The sequence below is a fragment of the Centropristis striata genome, chromosome 16 (genome assembly GCF_030273125.1).
Source record: "Centropristis striata isolate RG_2023a ecotype Rhode Island chromosome 16, C.striata_1.0, whole genome shotgun sequence".
NCBI classification, from domain to species: Eukaryota; Metazoa; Chordata; class Actinopteri; order Perciformes; family Serranidae; genus Centropristis; species Centropristis striata.
In genome coordinates, this window is record NC_081532.1 from 8,220,697 (window position 1) to 8,241,096 (window position 20,400).

General features: G+C 39.3%; 1 protein-coding gene across 4 annotated transcripts in view; it reads left to right on the forward strand.

Annotated features, from left to right (window-relative positions):
• Positions 1-20,400, forward strand: part of LOC131988243 (guanine nucleotide-binding protein G(I)/G(S)/G(O) subunit gamma-2) — a 29,790-nt gene that overhangs the window by 7,202 nt on the left and 2,188 nt on the right. For 3 of the 4 annotated variants that reach the window (XM_059353339.1, XM_059353340.1, XM_059353341.1), the window contains 3 exons: positions 3,154-3,241; positions 14,497-14,573; positions 19,990-20,108. In XM_059353339.1, coding sequence (XP_059209322.1) covers positions 20,022-20,108 — 87 coding nt within the window. In that variant the 5' untranslated portion in view covers positions 3,154-3,241; positions 14,497-14,573; positions 19,990-20,021. Of the gene's footprint in view, positions 1-2,932; positions 3,242-14,494; positions 14,574-19,989; positions 20,109-20,400 lie in introns of those variants that run through there. The other variant, XM_059353342.1, reaches the window with a different exon arrangement.

Genomic DNA, 20,400 nt, shown 5'->3' on the forward strand with positions numbered 1-20,400 from the left:
TTATCTCTTCTCCAGTGATGGAGGGAGGCAGGGAGGGGTCTCAGTGAGGACACAACATACTGTAGCTGCCAACCAGGGGCATCTTTACCGCCGGGGGCATTACTGTAGCTGCCAGGTGATACGTGAAGGTGAGGTGTGTGGTAGCAGGTGAGTCAAGACCAGGGCCGGCTCTAGCCCATTTGGTGTCCTAGGCGAGATCCTTTCATGTTGAACAGCTCTGCTTGCTGTTTCACGGAGGGGGGAACTCACGTTTCTGTTTGCCAGTGGTGCCAACCAGGCTATATTATACAACTGTCTGTCTATATAATTATTAACTTACAAGTAAATTCGCAATGAAGCACAGACCGCTAACAAATTTAGAGACAAGAGAGACAATGAAAGTACAAATGTGCTTAACTGTGTTAAGCTAGCGTTGCTTTATTTCAACTTAGCTAGCAAGCTAATACAAATGAAACATCTTCACACAAAAAGGTATTTAAAAAAAGATTGGGACTTCTTCTCCTCCTCCTCTTTTCTTCTCTTTTGATACTGTGCACCAGAGAGCTTTGACGGCCGTTTCATCCTGCAAGATTAATCAAAACATAACCTGTCTGTCACTTGACGTGACCTGACCTCTGTGAACTGATCTGACCGTCTAAAGGGGGGGCAGGCAATGACCACACATCACGTGACTCAGCACCACAGGCCGGCCCTGGTCAAGACATTGAAATGGCTAAATTACAGATGAACAGTTGTTATAATTAGCTGTTAACTACACTGATAACTTTGGAATAAAATTGGATTAATATAAATGTCACTTTTTCAAGTGCCCACTTTTGTTACCTGTGATCCATTCGCAGACTGTCATAGAGTTCAAATTCCGATGATAATGCCTGTTTTCATAGTTTCTTCCTACAATAAACTGGGTATTTTTGTATTTTGTATATTGACGAATTTTAAAGACAACATACTTTTCATACTTTCTTTTGGTGGAGTTCTAGAGGGTTAAAGGAATGGATCAGAACAGGAACAGGTGAAACAGCTAAAAACTGGCTAATGTATAATATTCAAAACAGTTAGCTTCATGTAGGCTAATGAATAAATGGTTGAATTGTTAGCTAAGTGGATAAGTGGTAAATATATTGAAACGTTCAGTTTCTCCCACTAAGAATTCCAAAAGACTTGTGATGCTTTGTGAAACATGATAATTTAATAATTTGCACATCCTTTGCAATTTAAGAATAGTACAAAGACAAACATTCTAAATCTGATGCATTCTGTTTTTATTTACTTTTTGATAGCTGTAAATAACATTTGGTTTATGATCCATTTCTACGAACATTTTTGGAACATGACAGATGGTGTACTTGAGCTCATCTGCTGGGCCAATGGGGGGGTTGTCCGGTTCAAAAAGGTTGGAAACCCCTGGCTCAGGGGACCCAGGAAGGGCTATCACAGATCACTGTGGGATCCTGGTGACTGAGGCTTCCTGTGTTCGCCTCCACAGGAACCATGACTCACTAATTCTCCATCTTCCTCCTCCTCCTACTCTCTCCGTCTCTCCTTGGATGTGTGTACTGTTACTGTAAGTTTCACGGAGAATAACATCTGCATGAATGAAGCCGAGGAAAATGTGATTCATTGAAAACGTGATGTTCAGTTCAGACAGCAGGGCGAAGATGAGTAACAGTAGCTGAGTTTACCTTCAGGCAGAGCACGCACATGCATGGAAGCAGATGTACAGTGTGCTCTTACAAACACAAATATGTGCCTTCTTTTAAACACATGCATACTGCCACAAATATACAAGAAAACCTAGAGAGTACAATCCTAATCATTTATTTACAATCTAACTGACTGGCTGACATATTTTGGAGAATTTCCTTATCTTGTCCAGTGACTTTTGCAGGATTTCTTGGTGTAGATGTCTGAATCCAACATTTGGTTGCAATTGCACATTGTGTTTATCAACCATAGGCATTAGGAAATACCATCGTATGTATGTATATATATATATATATATATATATATATATCAGAATCAATTGGAAATATTAAATGTATCAAATTTGGTAGATATTGGAGGACCTTTGGAAGATTAAACTGTACTAGTTAGAGCTAATATGCTTTAAAATGCTAACATAGTCATGATAAAACCAGTCATAGATTTTGCAGATATCTCATATTAACCAAACTATTGCTTTGGACAAATTAAATTTTTTGACCTGATGATGCCACTAAATGAAAAGTCAGAGTTGGTTCAATTCATCCAGAGGAAAACATCAACGTCTGTAGCACATTTCTTTAAATTGCATCCAGTAGTTTTTGAGACGTCTCACAAACAAACAAATTGAAGTAAGAACATAACCTGCTCAGTTGAGGTAATAACGCCCCTTCTCATATAAACACCAGCTGCATGTATACACTCACACACTTGACCCTGCTGATCTCGCCTTAATTGAGTGTGTCCTGTACATGCAGAAAATCCAGAACTTAAACACTCCGACCTGAAACAGCAACGCTGTTGTTTATGTGTGTTGGTGCATAGTTGCTTGAGCCGTCTGTCTTCTTCCTCTTTTTTTTCTTTTTTAATCTTTGATGGTTTCACTGTAATGAACAAGTGGTTAAAAGATTAAAAGCCTCAACTCTGGCAGGGCACATGTCGTGTGTGTGCAATGCACGATGTTGTTGTTGTTGTTGTTGAGAGTTGAATGATGTTTTTTCTCATGCAATGCCTGGAAACTAACACAGAAGCCTTCATTTAAATGTGAGTTAAGAGGAGGGAAAATGAGCGGCTGAAACTCATGCAGGGCCCCGCATGAATATTTATCAAGGCAGAAATCCAGCTAGGCCAGACTGTCAGCTTTCCTGGTATTCATTTGTTTACTGTAGGTGTTTAGAGAGACAGTCAAGACTTTTCCTGTGGACCTTTGGGAGACGAGGGACTGTGTCCTGATAGCAGAAAAGACAAGGAGAGAGAAAGAGGAGGAGGGTAGTTTCTTGCAGCCTGAGCATTTGGCTGAAGGGTGGAGACTCAGAGCAGCAGTGAGGAGGGAGGCAGGGAGGATCTCAGCTGGAGCAGAGAGAGAGAGGGAGAGGCATACAGAGAGGAGTGTGTGTGGATGAACTCGCCTGCCTCGCTGACTGACTGACTGTGTGTGTTTGTGTGTGACAGAAAGAGAGAAGGACGCGTGGATACTACTCCACAGGACTGGATGTGTTTGGCGTCACGGAAAGAGACCACACATACAACCAAAAAAAAGGTAGGATTTTTTAAACATTTATTTCAGTGAGGGGGGGTGTTATTTATTTTTCCTGTTTTGGTGGCATCTGGGTTAATCGCATCCAAAACAGGGTGTGTTCCAGAGGAGGAGGGGGGTTTTCATATCCACGCTGTCGTTTGTCAGCGCTCGAGGGGCGAGATTGATGCCTCTGGCTGGTTTACATCATGGAATCCCCTCCTCCCTCTAAAATCTCTAAAAAACCTCCTTGCTGTCAGGTAAGCTGCTGCTTCTGTTTCCCCCCATCTTGCACCTCCTATTTTACATGTGTATACAGTATGTGAGGGGAATAAGAGAATGGACTCCCTTCTCTTCTTCTTCCTCCCTCCTTCTCCTTCCCTCAGGATTGGGCAGATCTTATAATGTGGAGCCAGAGGAATTAAGGGCATCTGTTTCAGGGGCATATTATTGCACGAGCAGAGCAGATGAAATAGAGACAGAAAGGGAGAAAAGGGGAGATGTGGAAAAAGGGGGGATGCAAAAGACAGAGGCGGCACTAAACGAGAGGAATCCCACAAGCCTCCTTTGAGGTTTTCTGTCCATTCTCAACTCTCGCCCTCCGTACCGTGAGGAGAAAGCAGTCGACCACACACAAGCTCTATGTAGTGGTTGTATGAGGCAGATGGCCGGGAGAGGAGGAGGTGGAGGAGGAGGAGGAGGAGGATGGGGAGGGGGGTGGTTTGGTGTTTTTATGTTGCTCATAGACAGATACAGTCGCTGACAGCAGCATGCATTCACAAGGAAAACCGAGAAATCGAACATGGGCATGCTGTTTTTCTTACCTCGTCACACAAAGACGTCGTCATGTACAACTCACATTAAACCATCCAATCATGTGTGTTACATATCCGGGCCCGTTACAAACGCACACAGCGAGTCAGAATTACGCAAGAGCTCTCCGTACTGTATCTCGAGGGCAGGCAGCTCCAAGGCCACAGATTGTTTCACACACGTCGATGTTGAGACTAGAAGATCAGCTTGCAAAGCCTCCAACGATAAACAAGAAACATCAAAAACCTTGAGAGTTTTCTGCAGCACAATAGAAAACATTGACTGTTAGAAAGCATAGAGGGAGTAAAGGAGGAATGATGGAAGAATGAGCAGACATCCACGCCTTAGTGACCACGTTGACCTCCCACTCCTTTCACTATATTCAACCAAAAGAAATCCACCCAACCCCGGGCTGAGCTTCGTAAAAGCATAATTCCTGCTGGAGTCATCTCTGTGTGAATCCGGCTTTTGTGCTTTAAAACAACTTGTTTCTTAGAGGTGTACACGGCTTCAGAGGGAAGGCAACACGAGGTAGGAAAGATGTTGTCGCACAGAACTCTTCGACCTTTGTACTCGCTGCACTTGTTTGCTTCTCACATTGTTGATTTTGGGTTTGAAGCTTATTCAACCGTGCTGTGCTCTGTCTCTATAGAAGCATCCTGAGCTTTAAAAAAATGTTGTTAAGTCTATTTTGGAAAAGCCCAAGTCAAGTTTTTAATCTTATCTAACCAAGTCCAGAAAGTGTCTCAGAAAAGTCCAAGTCAGTTCCCAAATTTTTAGTTTGCCAGGTAAAATCATGACTTGAATGGTTTGACTCTGATCTTTTTTCAAGTCTTTTGAGGCAAGAACAAGTCAACCCTTAAGTCCCTTTTCAACCAAGTCTCAACTTAAGTCTCGCTTGAAGGCAAAACATAAGGCCTTTAAAATCCCAAGACTTTAGGGAGTCAAGTCTTAAGTCATGTCCTAATTTTTTGCCGACTAAAGTCAAGTCACTAGAGCTGTTTTTAATTATTTTGAGGCAGGTCCATGTCAAGTCCCAAGTCTTGTCCAGGCAAGTTTTAGTCAGGTTTCAAGTCCCTGATGGTAAAACTTGAAATTTTAACAATTTTGTTTTCAGGTAAAATCTTTATAGTCAAGACTCAAGTGAGATAAATATTACAGCAGTCAAGTCCAAGTCGCCTTAAGTCTTAATTTTTGGATGAGGTTTAGATTTTATGTTGAACTCAAAATTCAAGTCTACTGCAGCTCTTTTAGGGCAAGTGCAAGTCAACCCTCAAGTCTTGTTCAACCAAGTCTTAACTAACGTCTTAAGTCCTTGAAAGGCGAAAGACATCTCAAATTCAGGTCCCTCAACTGTGAAGCTCCAAGTCAAGCTCTTTCCAATTCTGTTGAGGTAGGTCCAAACCAAGTCATAAGTCAGGTGGGGCGGACTCCAAGTGGACTCTATTAAGTCCCAGTTCTTGTGACCTGAGTCAATTTCTCTTTCCTAGAGCTTTTGTCACGAGTAAAGCATGAAACTTGTTTGCTGTTTGTGTTTAAAGCTCAAGTCAAGCCTTGGGGAAATCTTGCCGCAACTAAGACAAGTCTCCGAGCACTCAAGTCCAAGTGAAGTTCGCAGTCCCCATTTTTTGTTTGTTGTCTTTAGTCCAATCTCCTTGAGGGCAAAACATGACATTTAAATGTTTTTGCTTAAGGCAAGTCTTTAGAAGTCAAGTCTCATGTCAAGTTTCAAGTTCTCATCTTTGTGACTTGAATCTGACTGTAATCTCAAGACTACCAGAGCTGATTTTATTTTTGCAGGACATTTGAGTCAAGTCGCAAGTCTTTTCCAACCAAGATCCAGCTTCAAGGCCTTGAGGGCAAAACGTGAGACTTAAATGTTTTTGCTGTCAAGTCTGTAGCTCTCACAGCACTCAGGTCCGAGCCTCAAGTCCTCTTTTTTTGAGGACCTCTATAACTCAAGTGCAACTCTCACTTCTCAAGTGTCTGAAATCTTTAGGCAGTAAACTTTTCTAGCACTCAAGTTCAAGTCACCTCTCAAGTCAAACTTATTTCTGACTCAAGTCCAACTCTCAAGTCATGAGCTACAGTTGGAGGTTCCTGACAGCTTGGATAAAATCACTTTCATTACTTTTAAGTCAAGCGTACAGTTGGAGAAACAGTCCGGGCAGCACACTCAAACTCTCAGCAGAATCTAAACAAGCCCGGATGTTTGTAATATTGTTAACAGCCTAGGAGTCTGGCCGTGTTATTCTTGGCATGCTGATTGATTCCAGAGGAAAAGTATGTTTATGCCTCCTCACTCAAGGCAAATGCAAAAATCCTGCTGATTCCTCACAGTTGAAGCACGGAGAAGAGAGCTTTCATGTACACAACCGATTGGTAAAACTATCATTTGTGACACACGGTGCAGGAAGTTAACCTTTTAAATTTGGCGACCACACCTGCTGCTTCCAAATGTGATTTCCAGAGTGGAAAAGAAGCTCCACATGATGGCCGGCTTCCTGCCGAAGCGGCCAGGGGAATTTAAAACAGCCTTCTCACTCACAGCCAAAATTCACCAGCATTATTTGGCAGGTGACTGGTGTTAATTTTCCACCCTGGTCAAATAAAAACATATGTTTCTTCTTCTTCCTTTTCTTAAGTCAGTAGCTGTCCCTGTGACACAGGCATTGTTTCTACCCCACTAACCACACTGCTGTTACATAACACGCATATCAAAGGTTTTAAATGCGAGTCTTTAAATGTTTCAGGGAAAGAAAACCACTTGGTCACTGCTTTAATCTTACAAAGAAGAAACATGCCGGGCCTTGATCGTTTGATTTAATAAACATAATAGACCACATTTGTGCTCCCTGGAGCAATAAGCCTCCTCCCTGCTGCCTCCTTGATTCCCAGGGGATGCATCATTTCCTGGGCCACTGCTTCCCCCCTCCCCCCTTCTGGGACCTAGATTAACCCCAACACACACACACACACACACACACACACACACACACACATATATGCACACACACCACAATGTCTAAGATGGCAGGATGGGCAGGGCATGCTGGGGGTGGCACAGATGTCCGGACTAATCGAATATTGGCGGGTGGTGGTGGTCTGACCGAGAGGCAGTGGCACGAGGAAGGAGAGTGAAAGACAGTTCGGGTTAATATCCACTTTAATAAAGACTAATACATTGAAAATTGTCCAAAACAAACCAACTATTTTATGCCAAAATTAGATACGGACTATTCCACAAGAGACATTTCTATATTTGTGTTTTTTTTCTAACTGGTTTGAAGTGGGCGGGCACTGTTGGAAAAATCATCCGAATAGTATGAGCTGATTTTCCTTCACTTCATTTATTCAGTCGGACATCGTGTATACATGTCAGCCTATTTCCTGTTGGGTGACGGGGTTATTTGGGGTTTGTTATGTCCCCACCGGTCATCAGCGAGCGTCACATCTGTCCAGCTGAAGTCACATTCAATCAACACAGAAGCTGTAGCTTAGCTATTGCTAAAAGCAGTTAACATTATTCTGGAAAATCAAAGAAAATGCTGATTTAAAAGGTATTCTGTCAGCTGTCGTAAAACAACATGCACGCATGATACATTTCTGTTGCAATTCTTTTGTCACTTTTTAATTAGTGCTGCCAGGTAGCTGTTCAGGAAGATGTACCAAGTCCTGCAGTAACCGTTTACATTCAGTTGTCAGGAGAATTTTGAGACCACTTTTGAAAGGTAGCAACAAAGACTGCAGACAGAGCAGTTTGTGCTTGTTGAACAGGTGCATTGATGAAGCACTGGCCTTTTACTCATGAACTAACAAGCACAGTTATCATCAACTCCAGTAATCTCCTCCTGACCTGTCTCACTTCACCTGTCTGTCTGTCTGCACTGCACACACAGCAGCCTCTCTGCTTTGATGTTGGCTGACTTGGCTGCAGCTCTGACACAGAACAGGACACGCTGCAGTGTGATAAGAAATAACACCAAAATGTTAAATTTACTGATAAAAGAACCCGCTTTTATGTCTGAGCTTATCAATACTCCAGTCCTTAATAATTATTTGTAAAAAGAAATGATCAGCAGGCCAGTCTGACTTGGCCACCAGGTGAAAAGGTCTGTTGCAGGATATTTATACAAACAAAATGTTAATTGGTTAGTTTCACCACACAGCATGAATTAAAAACATAAATTCTTAAACTCAACTTATTTGGACAGACTTCAAGAACAGAACAGAACAATAAAAAAAACATTTAAATAGACATTTAATGAAGCATAAGGCATGCTGTTTTAACATTTGATAGCTATAATGGATATGTATTGCAGATATCTGTAATTCTTCCTAGACAAAAAAATAATTTCAGATATCCACAGCGTAATTCGACGATGTTGTATATAATGACGTAATTTTTGCCATTTATATCAATTGGCCTTTCAATTTCAGATATCCATAATTGCCTTTTTGATATCCAGAATGAACATTTGAATTTCTGCAAAGTCTGAATTCATAGTAGGAAAAACAAGTTCAGATATCTATAATCCAATTCTGGTCATGATTAATTTTTTTTATTGACGTAAAGATATCATAAATATAGTTTTTACTCCTACAATCACAGTTGTAGATCACTTGAAATACGATTACCACTAGTAAGAATATTATAATTGTGGATATATTTTTATTACCCTTCTGACCAGTAAGATATCATTCTGACTAGGATAGATATTTTTTTTGATATCTAAAATTTACATACAGTGTATTAAAATATACGTAATTTGTCACTTTACAATATATTGTCCAGCAAAAAACAAAGTCTGTGTTGCACAGATATCAGCTCTAAGAACAGCTGTCATAGAAGTAGCATTATTATTATTAGTAACTGCAGTGAAAATTATACTAACAGTATGCACAGGGGGGTTGTTTAATATTTATTTTACTTGGTATCTAGTCTTTTATTGTGTTTAGTGTTCTAAATCATATTTAATTATAGAGTAAGCCTCATGTACATACTATTTTGGGAGTAAACCATTCGATATCCCTGTGTGCTGGCTGTTAGAGGCTGTTGTGATGTGAGCCTGGAGGTCGGCTCCAGGTCTCAAACAGAAATAGTGACGGAGAAGGACGCTCAGCTGTCACACTCAGCGTCATCTCCCCAGACAATCATAGCCTGACAGCTCTGTTCTCTGTGTCCCATCTCTTTATCTTTGTGTGCAGAGGGAGGGGCGTCCTTTCTCCTATTCAAGGGCAGGGATCCGTGCTATATTACATTCAATAGTCAATATCCCTCTCGATCGTGTTCATTAATAACTCCGGAGGTCAGTTTTATGTTACTCCGCCTTTGCTGCGGTCGCTGTAAAAGCTCCAGAAGAAGATATTACATCTCGGCCTCCCTTATCTTCCTGATAAACTTTATTCCTCTTTATTTATACTCGCTCAGTGCAACCTTTCCTATCCATTCTCTGCTCAGTTTGTTTAGCTGAATGTGCCCTTCACTGCGTCTGGATTCAGGGTGACATCACAGCCTGCACCTCATTGTCCTATGACACACTGAGGATGGTACAGTCACTCAGTCACACTGTGATGACTGAACTTGCATGTGTGTGAGTGCTTTTGCACACTCATGCACCACTACTCTCTTGCCTTTTAAGAAATAATAACACAAAAAAACAGGCTTTGCATTTTTGAAAATCTGCAGTGGGGCTTTGGTTTTGTAGTAAAACACACACAGAACAGAAATGACTCAGTCAGCACTGAAATGTATCGTGTCAGCTTTTACAGTAACAAAACTGGAGTCAGGAGGTTTTTTTTTTCTGTGATAAACAAAGTAGCATCCCAGTTTTTTTCCCTTAAGCAGGAAATACAGCAGCAATATTTAAAGGGCTAGTTCACCCAAATAACAAGAAAACATCTTTTTTTCTTGTTAATGGTATCTAGCCATGCACTTTATTAGAAGAACTGAGACAAAGAGCTGGCTCGCAGTTCAATCCTTCAAATAACTGATTGTCCAAACATAATTCATTTTCTGCTAACCCCTCCCCCGAACAGTCGTGTCCAATCATAACCTTGCAACCGCATCGAGTCATAGCAGGTCTGTCAATCATTGGCGTTCTCCACATGCTGAAGGGCTGTAGTGAGAGTGATACTCTCTGCAATTGTAATCAATATAAACAGTGTGTTTATCTGTATTATTAACGGTAGGTACAGTTAGCTTGTATGGCTAACTAGCTTGCTACCTATAAAAATCTCAGAATGTGACTTCTAAGGCAGATGAGCATGTTATTAACTACATTTGTTCATGGAATTTTCCAAGCATAGCTATACACTGACCACGCAAGGAAGATATGTCATATACATAACTTAAAATCAAAATGTTGACTCTTTTTTTGCCATTTTCATTTTGTATTTTAGGCAGGCACATTCCTGAAGTCCTGTGTTTGTTTGACCCATGTCCACCTCTCCGACCCTCCTTAAGTGGACCTTGTTGTTCTTTATACTCTGTATCCTCACTTCCCTGTTCCTCTACCGTTAGAGGGCGCCACCTAACAGTAAACTTAAATATGGAGCTGTCGTACAAGCGACACATGGGTCATTTTTTGAGAGACGACAGTCTATTATCATGAATCTTTTAGCACAATATCATCATTTGTGATATAAAAAAAACTTACCAAATTGTTTTTTTTAACTTAGTCAGCTGGAAACATTAAAATGTCAACCAGAGACGGCGTTTGCAACCAACTTGTGGAGCTTACATTAGCTGATAAAATCTTCTTGTAACTTTCGTGATTTTAGTTGATAAATGGTACATTTTGCCACCATTGCCATTGCCAACTTGGCATGCATATCAACAGTAAGTGCGAAGGGTGGAGCTTAGCTGCCCTCAAAACTTAGCCTCTGTTATCTCTGAGCAGGGGTGCCATCCTGCCCCCCCGTGTCCCGTCAGACCCTCGCAGGTTAATCACTGGCTCTCCAGGGTCCAGATGGCTGAGCTGGGGACAGATTTTTAATTACCACGCTCTGATTTCACACCCTGGGCGTCACAGAGGACAGAACACTCCCTGCCTAGTCGCCTTAATTTATCTCTTTGGATGGTGTAAAAAAAAAAGATGAGGTGTGCACTACAGAAAGAGAAAGTGGGAGGGAGAACCGAGCTGAGCGTCAGCGCGTGTGGGAGTGCGTTAGAGATCATCACTCTCGACAGGCCAGGAATTATATTTTCCTCACCAGGATGTTTCCTGCGGCGCTTAATCACCCTTTAAGTCAGCGACACCCGGAGTCGAGCATCAGCTATAATCACATCTGTGGAGGGCCTCGTCACGAACACAGACCCCCCGAAAACCCAGAGGAAGGGGTTCAAAATGGCTCCAAATGGCAGGGGAAGGATGGCGGAGGGGGTCAGATTGATCCGGTGGTGTTAGCAGCAGGACGGAGCGTGCTGAGGCTGTTTCAGTCCCATCACTGAACACCTGTCTGCCACAGAGGGAGGGACGGGAAGCAGAAGGCTGGAACACAGGAGAGAAATGGATCACCAGTCACGTCCCATAATGCACCTTTCTGTCTTTTTCACCTACAGTGCAGTTCAGTTCAAGATGCTTTACTGGCATAAAAGTAGCGAAGAATATTGCCAAAGCATTAAGATAAGTTTTAACAGTCTCTGCAACATAAATGTGATGACACAAACAGTTCACAGGGAAATCAAATTCAGCAATGTGTTTTTAAAGAACAGTCAACCTTCTTGCCTTTTTTGCAGTGTACAGTAAACTAATCTAAGAGTGGAGAAGAAAAATAGACAGTGAAAGACATAAGAGTGAAGTCAGGACTTCAGATTTTACACTTCGACACTTTGGTGCTGCTTTAGTACACAACTTTCGTTTGACTGCAATAGTCAATAAAGTCTAAGTCGTTAACCTACAAATAATGCTTTATTGATTAAATTAAAGAATCTTTTTAATTGTTTTTGCAGGATTTGCTGCATTAACTGTTTTTTGCCCAACTGACGGCAACATAACAAGTTCTTTAAAACAACACTGCTGGCATATTATAGCTTTTTAAGTTGATATGGTGAACTTGTTTGCAAACAGTTGCTTTTTTAGTAGTTACATAGCAACATTTTTATTCAACTACCAATACCAGTAACCTCATAGTTGCATTAAATCGAAGAATGTTTTTGGTGATTGGTTTCGAGCAAAACCATACAAAGTTATTGGATACACAAAGGATCAAAATGCAGATATCATTTGACTCGAGAAGTTTTAATATTACTTGGTACCAAGTTATTTTCGTTGATTCCTTAGATGTATCAAGGACGGATGTTCAGCCCGACAAGCTAGGCTCTAAATAAATAGTGGGCTTTAAGAGTTTTAACTTTTAAAGTTTTAGGTTTTGAAACCAAAACAATGAGCTAAAAGATGCTAAAATATCCTGTAGAGTTGCAGGAACTGCACTCACAGACATTGACTACAGCGTGGGGGCCTGTGAGTGACATCTTTCACATACATGTAGTCATTTGATGCGTTTATGTTTTTTCGGTTTGCAGTATTTGATTTCCAGTGTACAGGCAGCCAACATTTTTTATCACTTTTTCTCAAAACTTGAGTTCTGTAATCCATCACAGTGGTTGTGTGGTGATGCAGTGACACACAAAAGTCTGCAGTTATTGTAACTTTGACCAAATTGAATGCAGACTTGGCATCCAAAGTGATGGATAACACAACACAAGTATGTTTCAGGAGTGTGCCAAAATAATTTTTATGTTCTTTGGAAATGATGAGAACAAATCCTGCAGTGTGGTTTGTAATATTTTTCATCCTAATACAAAGTGATTTATAGTAAATACCTAAAACATACAAACTACTGGTACAGTTGCACACTATGTGGAAACACACATTTTTAACCTTTACTTTGACAACCAGCAGCAAACATCAGCAGAGGATTGTTTAGTTTTCCTGGGAACTTGCAGATGTGACGAGCCGGATGCACTTATCAAACAAAACTCCTCATCTCGGTCACAAGTTACAGGTCATGTGACTCTGACTGTTTGTCATCTTTCAGCAGGAAAGGTAATGTCAATAATGGTAATTGGTTGTTTACACTGTATCGTACATGTTAAAACATCTATAAGACTCCTGAAACACCTCCAGTGTCTTTCTCTTAATACTTTAAGGAAGCGTGTGAGCAGATTCTGCAATTTCTTTTCCATTTGGGACATGAAACATGTTATATACTCACTACATGATTGATGAAGGAATTCTTCTCTAGTTACTTTGGCAAAAGTCAACTTTTTCCAGCGTAAGACTGAATGCTTTGTAGGAGTTTCAACACACTTTTAGTACTGACCGAAATGTGTCCTACTTTAAGCACCAGTTATACTGAAAAATGTCAGGTATTAAATGCAAACAAACGTGGTCTAATTTACTTTTCTTTTCTCTTTTTTTTTATAATTTTAATCAAAAATTCCAATAAAAATTAAAAAAATTTTCTTCGCATTTAATATAATTTTCCAGTATTTTATGCAGGCAAATTATTGCATGGTTGTATGTTTTCTGACATTTAATGTTTGAAAATGTTTGCATCTTTTGTAAAATAAATAAAAATAAGAAACTTTTTTAATTTCTAAAAATATATGCTTTTGTCTTGCAAAGCTTACCAGCTAAGAGTTAAATAATGAATCCTGATAAAAATGATTATACAGCCTACAGATTAGACTTATGGCTCCAGTGAATCAGGAGCGGTGACAGTAAAGTCCAGAAGATCTTCTGCTCTTCTTTGGTTCAGTTTTTTAATCTCTAAGCAGTTTGCTAAAATACTCTGGCTCAGGGGTTTTCGGCCGCTGTTGGCGAGGAATTTGTTAATGGATGCTTTACTGTAACGTTGCTCTAACGTTGCATGCTGCCATGATTTACGATGGGTGGAATTCCCTTCCTCTGCAGATCTGCTCATGCAGTGTAATTGGCCCATTTGTCAGAAGCGGCAGCATAAAACCGAGCTGCGGACTCGCAGATGCATTAAGAATGGATCTGTTGGATCAGAGAAAGAGAGACAGAAAGGGAAGATAGTGAGGAAGAGGAGGAGGAGAGGTGAATGGGTCAGTCAACAGAAGCTAAACTTAAAGGAATAGTTTGACATTTACACTAATTTGCTCGAGAGTTAGTTGAGAATATTGACACAAGTCTTTATCCCTTTAAGCATATCGATCTTCTCATTTTACTCTTGGCAAAAAAAGACAAATTTGTCTCCTCGGTTATGTTTCTCTTGCATCTCCCTCTGTAGTTTGTTGTGGTGTTTCTCCTCAGAGGAGTTTGTAGGAGCGAGCTGTGACATTCTGACACACAGTGATCAGAGGACACAAGACTCTGCGTCATGACTTCATCAGGATTGGAGGAATGGAAACGTGCAGCGCTTCAGCCTCTGATTCTCACCTCTCTTGATTCAGTCTCTCTTTATCTCTCTTTCTTTCTTTTTTTGTCTATTTACAGAGAGTTGGGCGGACACAAAGTGCTGACTGAACTGCAGGCAGACACCAGGGCAGAGTGTGGAGGAGTAAGCAGACAAGGTAAGTCAAGACAAGAGGTGGAGGAGGAGGAGGAGGAGGCGCTGGAGCATGATCACATCAGCCAGTTTTTATAATATTACAGCATAAGTGGTGTTGCAGCTTCCTACAAAGTTGTCGACAGCTGACAAAGTTCAGGCCTGAGTCCATCTGAATGTATTATTTATCAGCGCCTGCAGGGAGATGTCACCGTTATCAGCATGTGAACACCATGTGCAACATCTCAGGATGGTATTTTGGGCATAGACAGATAGGAAGGAAGGAAGCACAAGAGGTGTCATTAAAGACGCATATGAAGAGGTAAGATTATGTAATTAAAGGGTCAATGACGTGATCTAACTAACCCAGCGTCGGTTGTTTTTTTCCCATAAAAATCTGATTATATACAGGAAAATAATTGTGAACTAAAATAAGAAAAAAATACAATCCACGTTTACATTGCAACACTATGGTAAATAACAAATTTTTAGCATTTGTCAAAACTTTAGAAAAAAAATGGTTGTATTTAGAAAATGTTCTGCTCAATATTGACGAAATGTGTACATGTAGAAATACTAAAAAAAATAATAATAATTTGATGTTTTTTAAAATGAAGTAATTATATGTATAAGTCCACTTAAATACAATGTAGGTGGATTAAGTATTTAATATTTATCATTTTTTTGTGGTTACACCATTTGACATCTTGCCAACCTTTATTTGTCACTGACCCTAAACAGAAAAACAATGCAGGAAACATCTACTATTATTATTATTCACTAAACCCTTTTCGTTGCCTTTAAGGTAGCTTCTTTTGCTCCTGTAGTCCAGACATGCACAGACATCTTCAGCACCCCACCCCTCCCTCTCTGGATATGAAAATGTCAGGGTGGCATTTTCGCTCGCTCCACCGACAATAAGCAGGAAAATGACTTTGTGGACACAGAAATGGGGCTGCTAAATAACTTATAACATCTTTTGTGTTCTGCTTTTTATTACAAAATTCACACAAGCAAGTGAAAGTATAAATAAACCAAGGTGTATTTTAAATGCAACACATTTATATTTTTAAGGTTACCATTATTATCTATGCTAGCATGGTAGTAGCTGACCTTTCAAGCCTTATTAGGACATTATTAGTATGACAGTAAAAATGTATATTTAATATAATATATTTATATATGTGTGTACTGTAACAATGACCAAAAATTAATAAAATATATTTTTTAAAATGTCAAAAAATACAAGTAAAATGTCCCAGAAAATTTGAAAAGTATTCGTAGGATGTCCAAAAGAAGAAGTAGTTAAGAATTGACAAAATTATTAACATTAATGAAATGTAAAAAAATGTTTAAATTTTTTTTTTTAAAAGATGTAAAAATTTTTCTTTGGTTAAATATTTTAAACATTTTAATATAATATCTGAAAAAATCTTTTAAAAAATTGCCAAATGTCCAAAATAATAATAAAAAAATGTTTTGTAAGCTTTCCAAAAAAATTAATAAATAAATTATTTCACAAAATGTAAATTAAATGTCTGAAGTAGTAACAAATTGAAAAAAATCTTTCAAAAATCTTAATCAAATGTAAGAAATCAAATATTATTATTATTAAAATGTTCAAAGTATTTTACAAATATTACTAAGATGTGAAAATCAATACAAATCTTTAAAAAATATATATTTTTAAAAACAATGCATATATCAGTTGGGTTTTTTTTATGGGCCTGTCCGTTAGCATGCTTACATGGTAAACATTATAAATGGTAAAAGCTTGTCACCATCATCATTTGTGATCATTTTAGCATGTTGACGTTAGCACGTTAGACGTTAACTCAATGTAACACTGTGCCAAAGTAGAACCTCACAGAGCTGCTGGTGTGGCTTTGACTTTAAGCGATGTATTAAAATTAGGTCTCTCTAAACAACAAGCCCTTAATTTCCAGGAGGTTTAGCTGGTTCTGCAAATGGTTTTATGTTCCCAAGTACTGTGCCAACTCTCCAAAGTCATCAGAGCTAACTCAATAAAAAACTGGGCGTTTCTTTCCGTTGTCTTCCAGACCCTGGAGACAAATTTGCTTTTATGATATTTATTTAGAACATCATCTCTCCCTGTCAATTCGACTCAAACTAGGCTTTTGTGTCACAGTGTCTGATTATTTTGTGTAAAAAACAGAGCCCTACTTTCACTTAGACATCCCAGAAACCTTAAAGGGCGACACCGCTCCCTATCAATAGTCTGGCGATAAACGCTGGCCTGTTTTGACGTCTCCCCTGAGTGTTGAAGCTTTATTATGGCCTTGATAAGAAAGACGCCAAAGACTAATTTCTACTTGTCAATCACAGCTTTGCAGTAAGTCTCTGGCCTATTTTTATTTTGGCGAGGATAATTGTCACTTAAAGCCTCTTAAAGGTTTACATTTCATTATTTACCTTGCATATAATATGATATATTCTGGACTACAGGAAAATGGACACATGGCTTCCACTGAGGGACACCAGGTTTCTAAATATGCTAATATATAAATATATAAACTCTTTAGTACTTTTTTTCTACATCTCATATGTCTTAAAATGTGAATTAAATGGCCAACAAAAAATTTGTTTAAAAAATGACCTGAATTTAGAAAAAAAATAGTATAATGCCTACAAATTAAAAAATATATATATTTATAAAATGTCCAAAAATCACAATTGACCAAAAAATGAGTTAAATGTCTAAAAACATTCCCAAAAAATATTAAAAGCATATCGGGAAAAAAAAAGAAAATATTAGTAAAATACACAAATTAAAACAAATATTGCAAAAAATAAAATAAAATAAAAAAATGTCCCAAAAAAAAGTTAGAAACTTAAAAGAAAAAGTACATAATAATTATTTTCTATAGGCTTGTCAACAACTTCTTTTTGTCAAATTGCAATAATCTCTGTAATTGGTAAAAAAAAAAATACATAAACTATAATAATAATATAATAAAAAAGCATTTATATATATATAAGCTTTTTATTATCAGCACCAATAACAACATAGTAGGTTTTGACTCCAAATTGAGTTTAAATTAAAACACTACAACCCTAAAAGGTGAATCGCTCCTCAGAGTGAGAACATCCAGGATCCCTCAGCTGCAGTGACTATAAAACATAATGTTTATGTTACGCTGTTAATACTGTGCGGTCTGGTGCAGGTTGTGCTCATAAATCCTCCTCAGATTGTCGTTTGGTTCACACTGACACTGGTTGGGATTTTCCAGCCCGGTTCGAAAGGAAATGTCACAGTCCTTACAACGTGTGAATTGCGTAAATACCGTAGACTTTCTCCTAAACTTTGTATTTTGAAAGTATTTGACCTCAGGCTGCTATTCTGATTGGGTACGTCACTACATCTGGAAAGTTAAGACACAAGGAAGAAAACTGAAGGGAAAAAGATGATTTATAAACCGGATATATTATCGGATTATGCTGTTACATTTGTTTCCAGACACTCTGGCGAGCGGTCAAACCCTAATAAATCTAATTACCATGTGAAACAACTGTAACCAGCAACCCTGTGCACGTTTTAATTGATGATCAGGTCATGGCGGCTCAGGTCGGTGTGACAGCAGCAGTTCACCGGCCTGATGAGCAGGTCTGCCACCGTGGACCATCAATATTCATGCTGAGCTGCAGCACCTCGCTGAGATCAGTCTTAACCCCACACTGGGTCCGACCACAGTGCTACAGACGGATGACGGAGGGGGAGATTGATCACACACCTAGGAGGACGCTGTTTTAGAGCGCCCACAGCTTGATCCATTTAATCAAAGAGGTTATAAAAGACACAGGAGCATCCGAGGACACAGAACTGAAACTGTGTGCCAATTTAAAGAAAAAAACCTGAATACAGCGGTTGAAAAAACTCAAAAACTATTAAATGTTTCCATTCACGTCATGAAGAACTACTGAACAGAACAGTTGTGATGAGAATGAAACTATTTTTAAATGTATGTATTTTTTAATGTAAATGGTATATTATTGGATTATAATTCACTTTAATATTCAACCTGTTCTTACTCTCAACTTGTCAACTTATGGTCATGATCCCTCTGCGTCACTTTTTAATGTACAGATTGCCCCTTTTACATCATTGTTGGATGTGCAGGGCTGCCTGAGTAATTAAGGTGACACATTAAAAAGAGTATAGAGTCCGCAGATGGAGACGGTCAGGTGGATGAATAACCATTCAACACGAGAATGTCATCATGAAAAACGCTTCATGACTTTTACCCAGGTGTTTGCTGCTATGAGGGTTTTTTTTTTTAAGTCAAAATAAGTCAAAAGTCAATCTTTCTAACCTTGACCAAGGACCAGGTCACCCTAGATCTGCAAACTCGCTGCCTGATGACCTTTCCTAAAGAGGTCTCTTGATGGTTTCACAAATCTAGTGTTACCTTCTAGACACGACCCTTTACCAAGTAGTTTCATTGACTAAACAAGTAGTTGTAATTAATAATAATTAATTGTTTAAAGCCCTATCGGACAACCCTGCACGTCCAAAATAGAAGCCAATGAGGTGTCCTGTGTGATAAAAAATTATGCCAGTACATTATATACTGGGTAGGGTGGACTAATTTATACTATGATAATATGTCATAATATGTAGTTGATTATAATTTAAATCTGCCAAGTAACTAAAGCCTTACAAAATCAATATAGTGGAGTAAAAACTACAATATTTCCCTCTGAAATATAGTGGTGGTAGTATAAAGTACCAGAAATGGGATTCACTCAAGTAAAGTACAAGTACCCACATGTAGCACTTAAGTACAGTACTTGTAAGTAAATGTACTTAACTTTACACCGTAAAACTGTTTGTTTTACTGTGACACAAATGCAAATGAATTATTTGCTGAGCCTTGTAACACCTGCTGGCTGTGAGATGACCTGTCTGTCCTCGGATCAAAGACAAACTACATGATTTATTGATTTATTGTCCTTCACATGATGCCGAGGGAGGACACTGTGTCGCTGTGTCATGCTGACTAAGACGTGTTGAACAGTATGAGTAGACCTTTTTTTTTTTTTTCAAACACCACTACCAGCGCAAAATTAGAGTTTGCTTCTACTTCTGTAACCATTAATGTTAGTAATCTGTTTATCTATTTTAAATATGGTGCTGGACAAAGCACTGCCCCCTCACTCTCCTCCCACCTCCCCCTCCTCCCCCTCACTGTCATGGGCTGCCTAGCAACTGACACCATAAATAATATGCCTGTGTGTGTGTGTGTGTGTGTGTGTCTGTGTGTGTGTGTGTGTGTTCGCAGGCATGTGATAATCAACAGGGTATCTGTTACGAGCCCTCCTCTTTGCATGCCTGCTACAGTGAAACGCTGGTCTTCATCAGCAGCACACTGCGGGTGAACCACAATGTTCAGGATGTTTGAATCTCTTTCTGGTCTTCGCAGGCAGAGCACACGAGACCTGACAGACAGCGCCCATGGCGAGCAATAACACGGCCAGCATCGCACAAGCCAGGAAGCTGGTGGAGCAGCTGAAGATGGAGGCCAACATCGACAGGATAAAGGTGAGCGGACGCACGTCATAACGTTTATCAGTTTACTGTCACACTTAAAACTGCATAGCTAATCAATAACAGCGAACATTAACTTGTATTTATTTACCTTGTCAAATGTAGATTATAATGACATAATGCAGGAGGGAGCAACTCATAACATTACATTTATGTGTGTCCATTATCAGGAACATTAATACCACTCTCATGTTTGTGTGATGAGTATTAAACAAGAGTTACAAGGCGATTAGCTTAGAATAAAAACAGCTGGCTCCAATCAGAGGCTTTAAAACTACACCTGCTA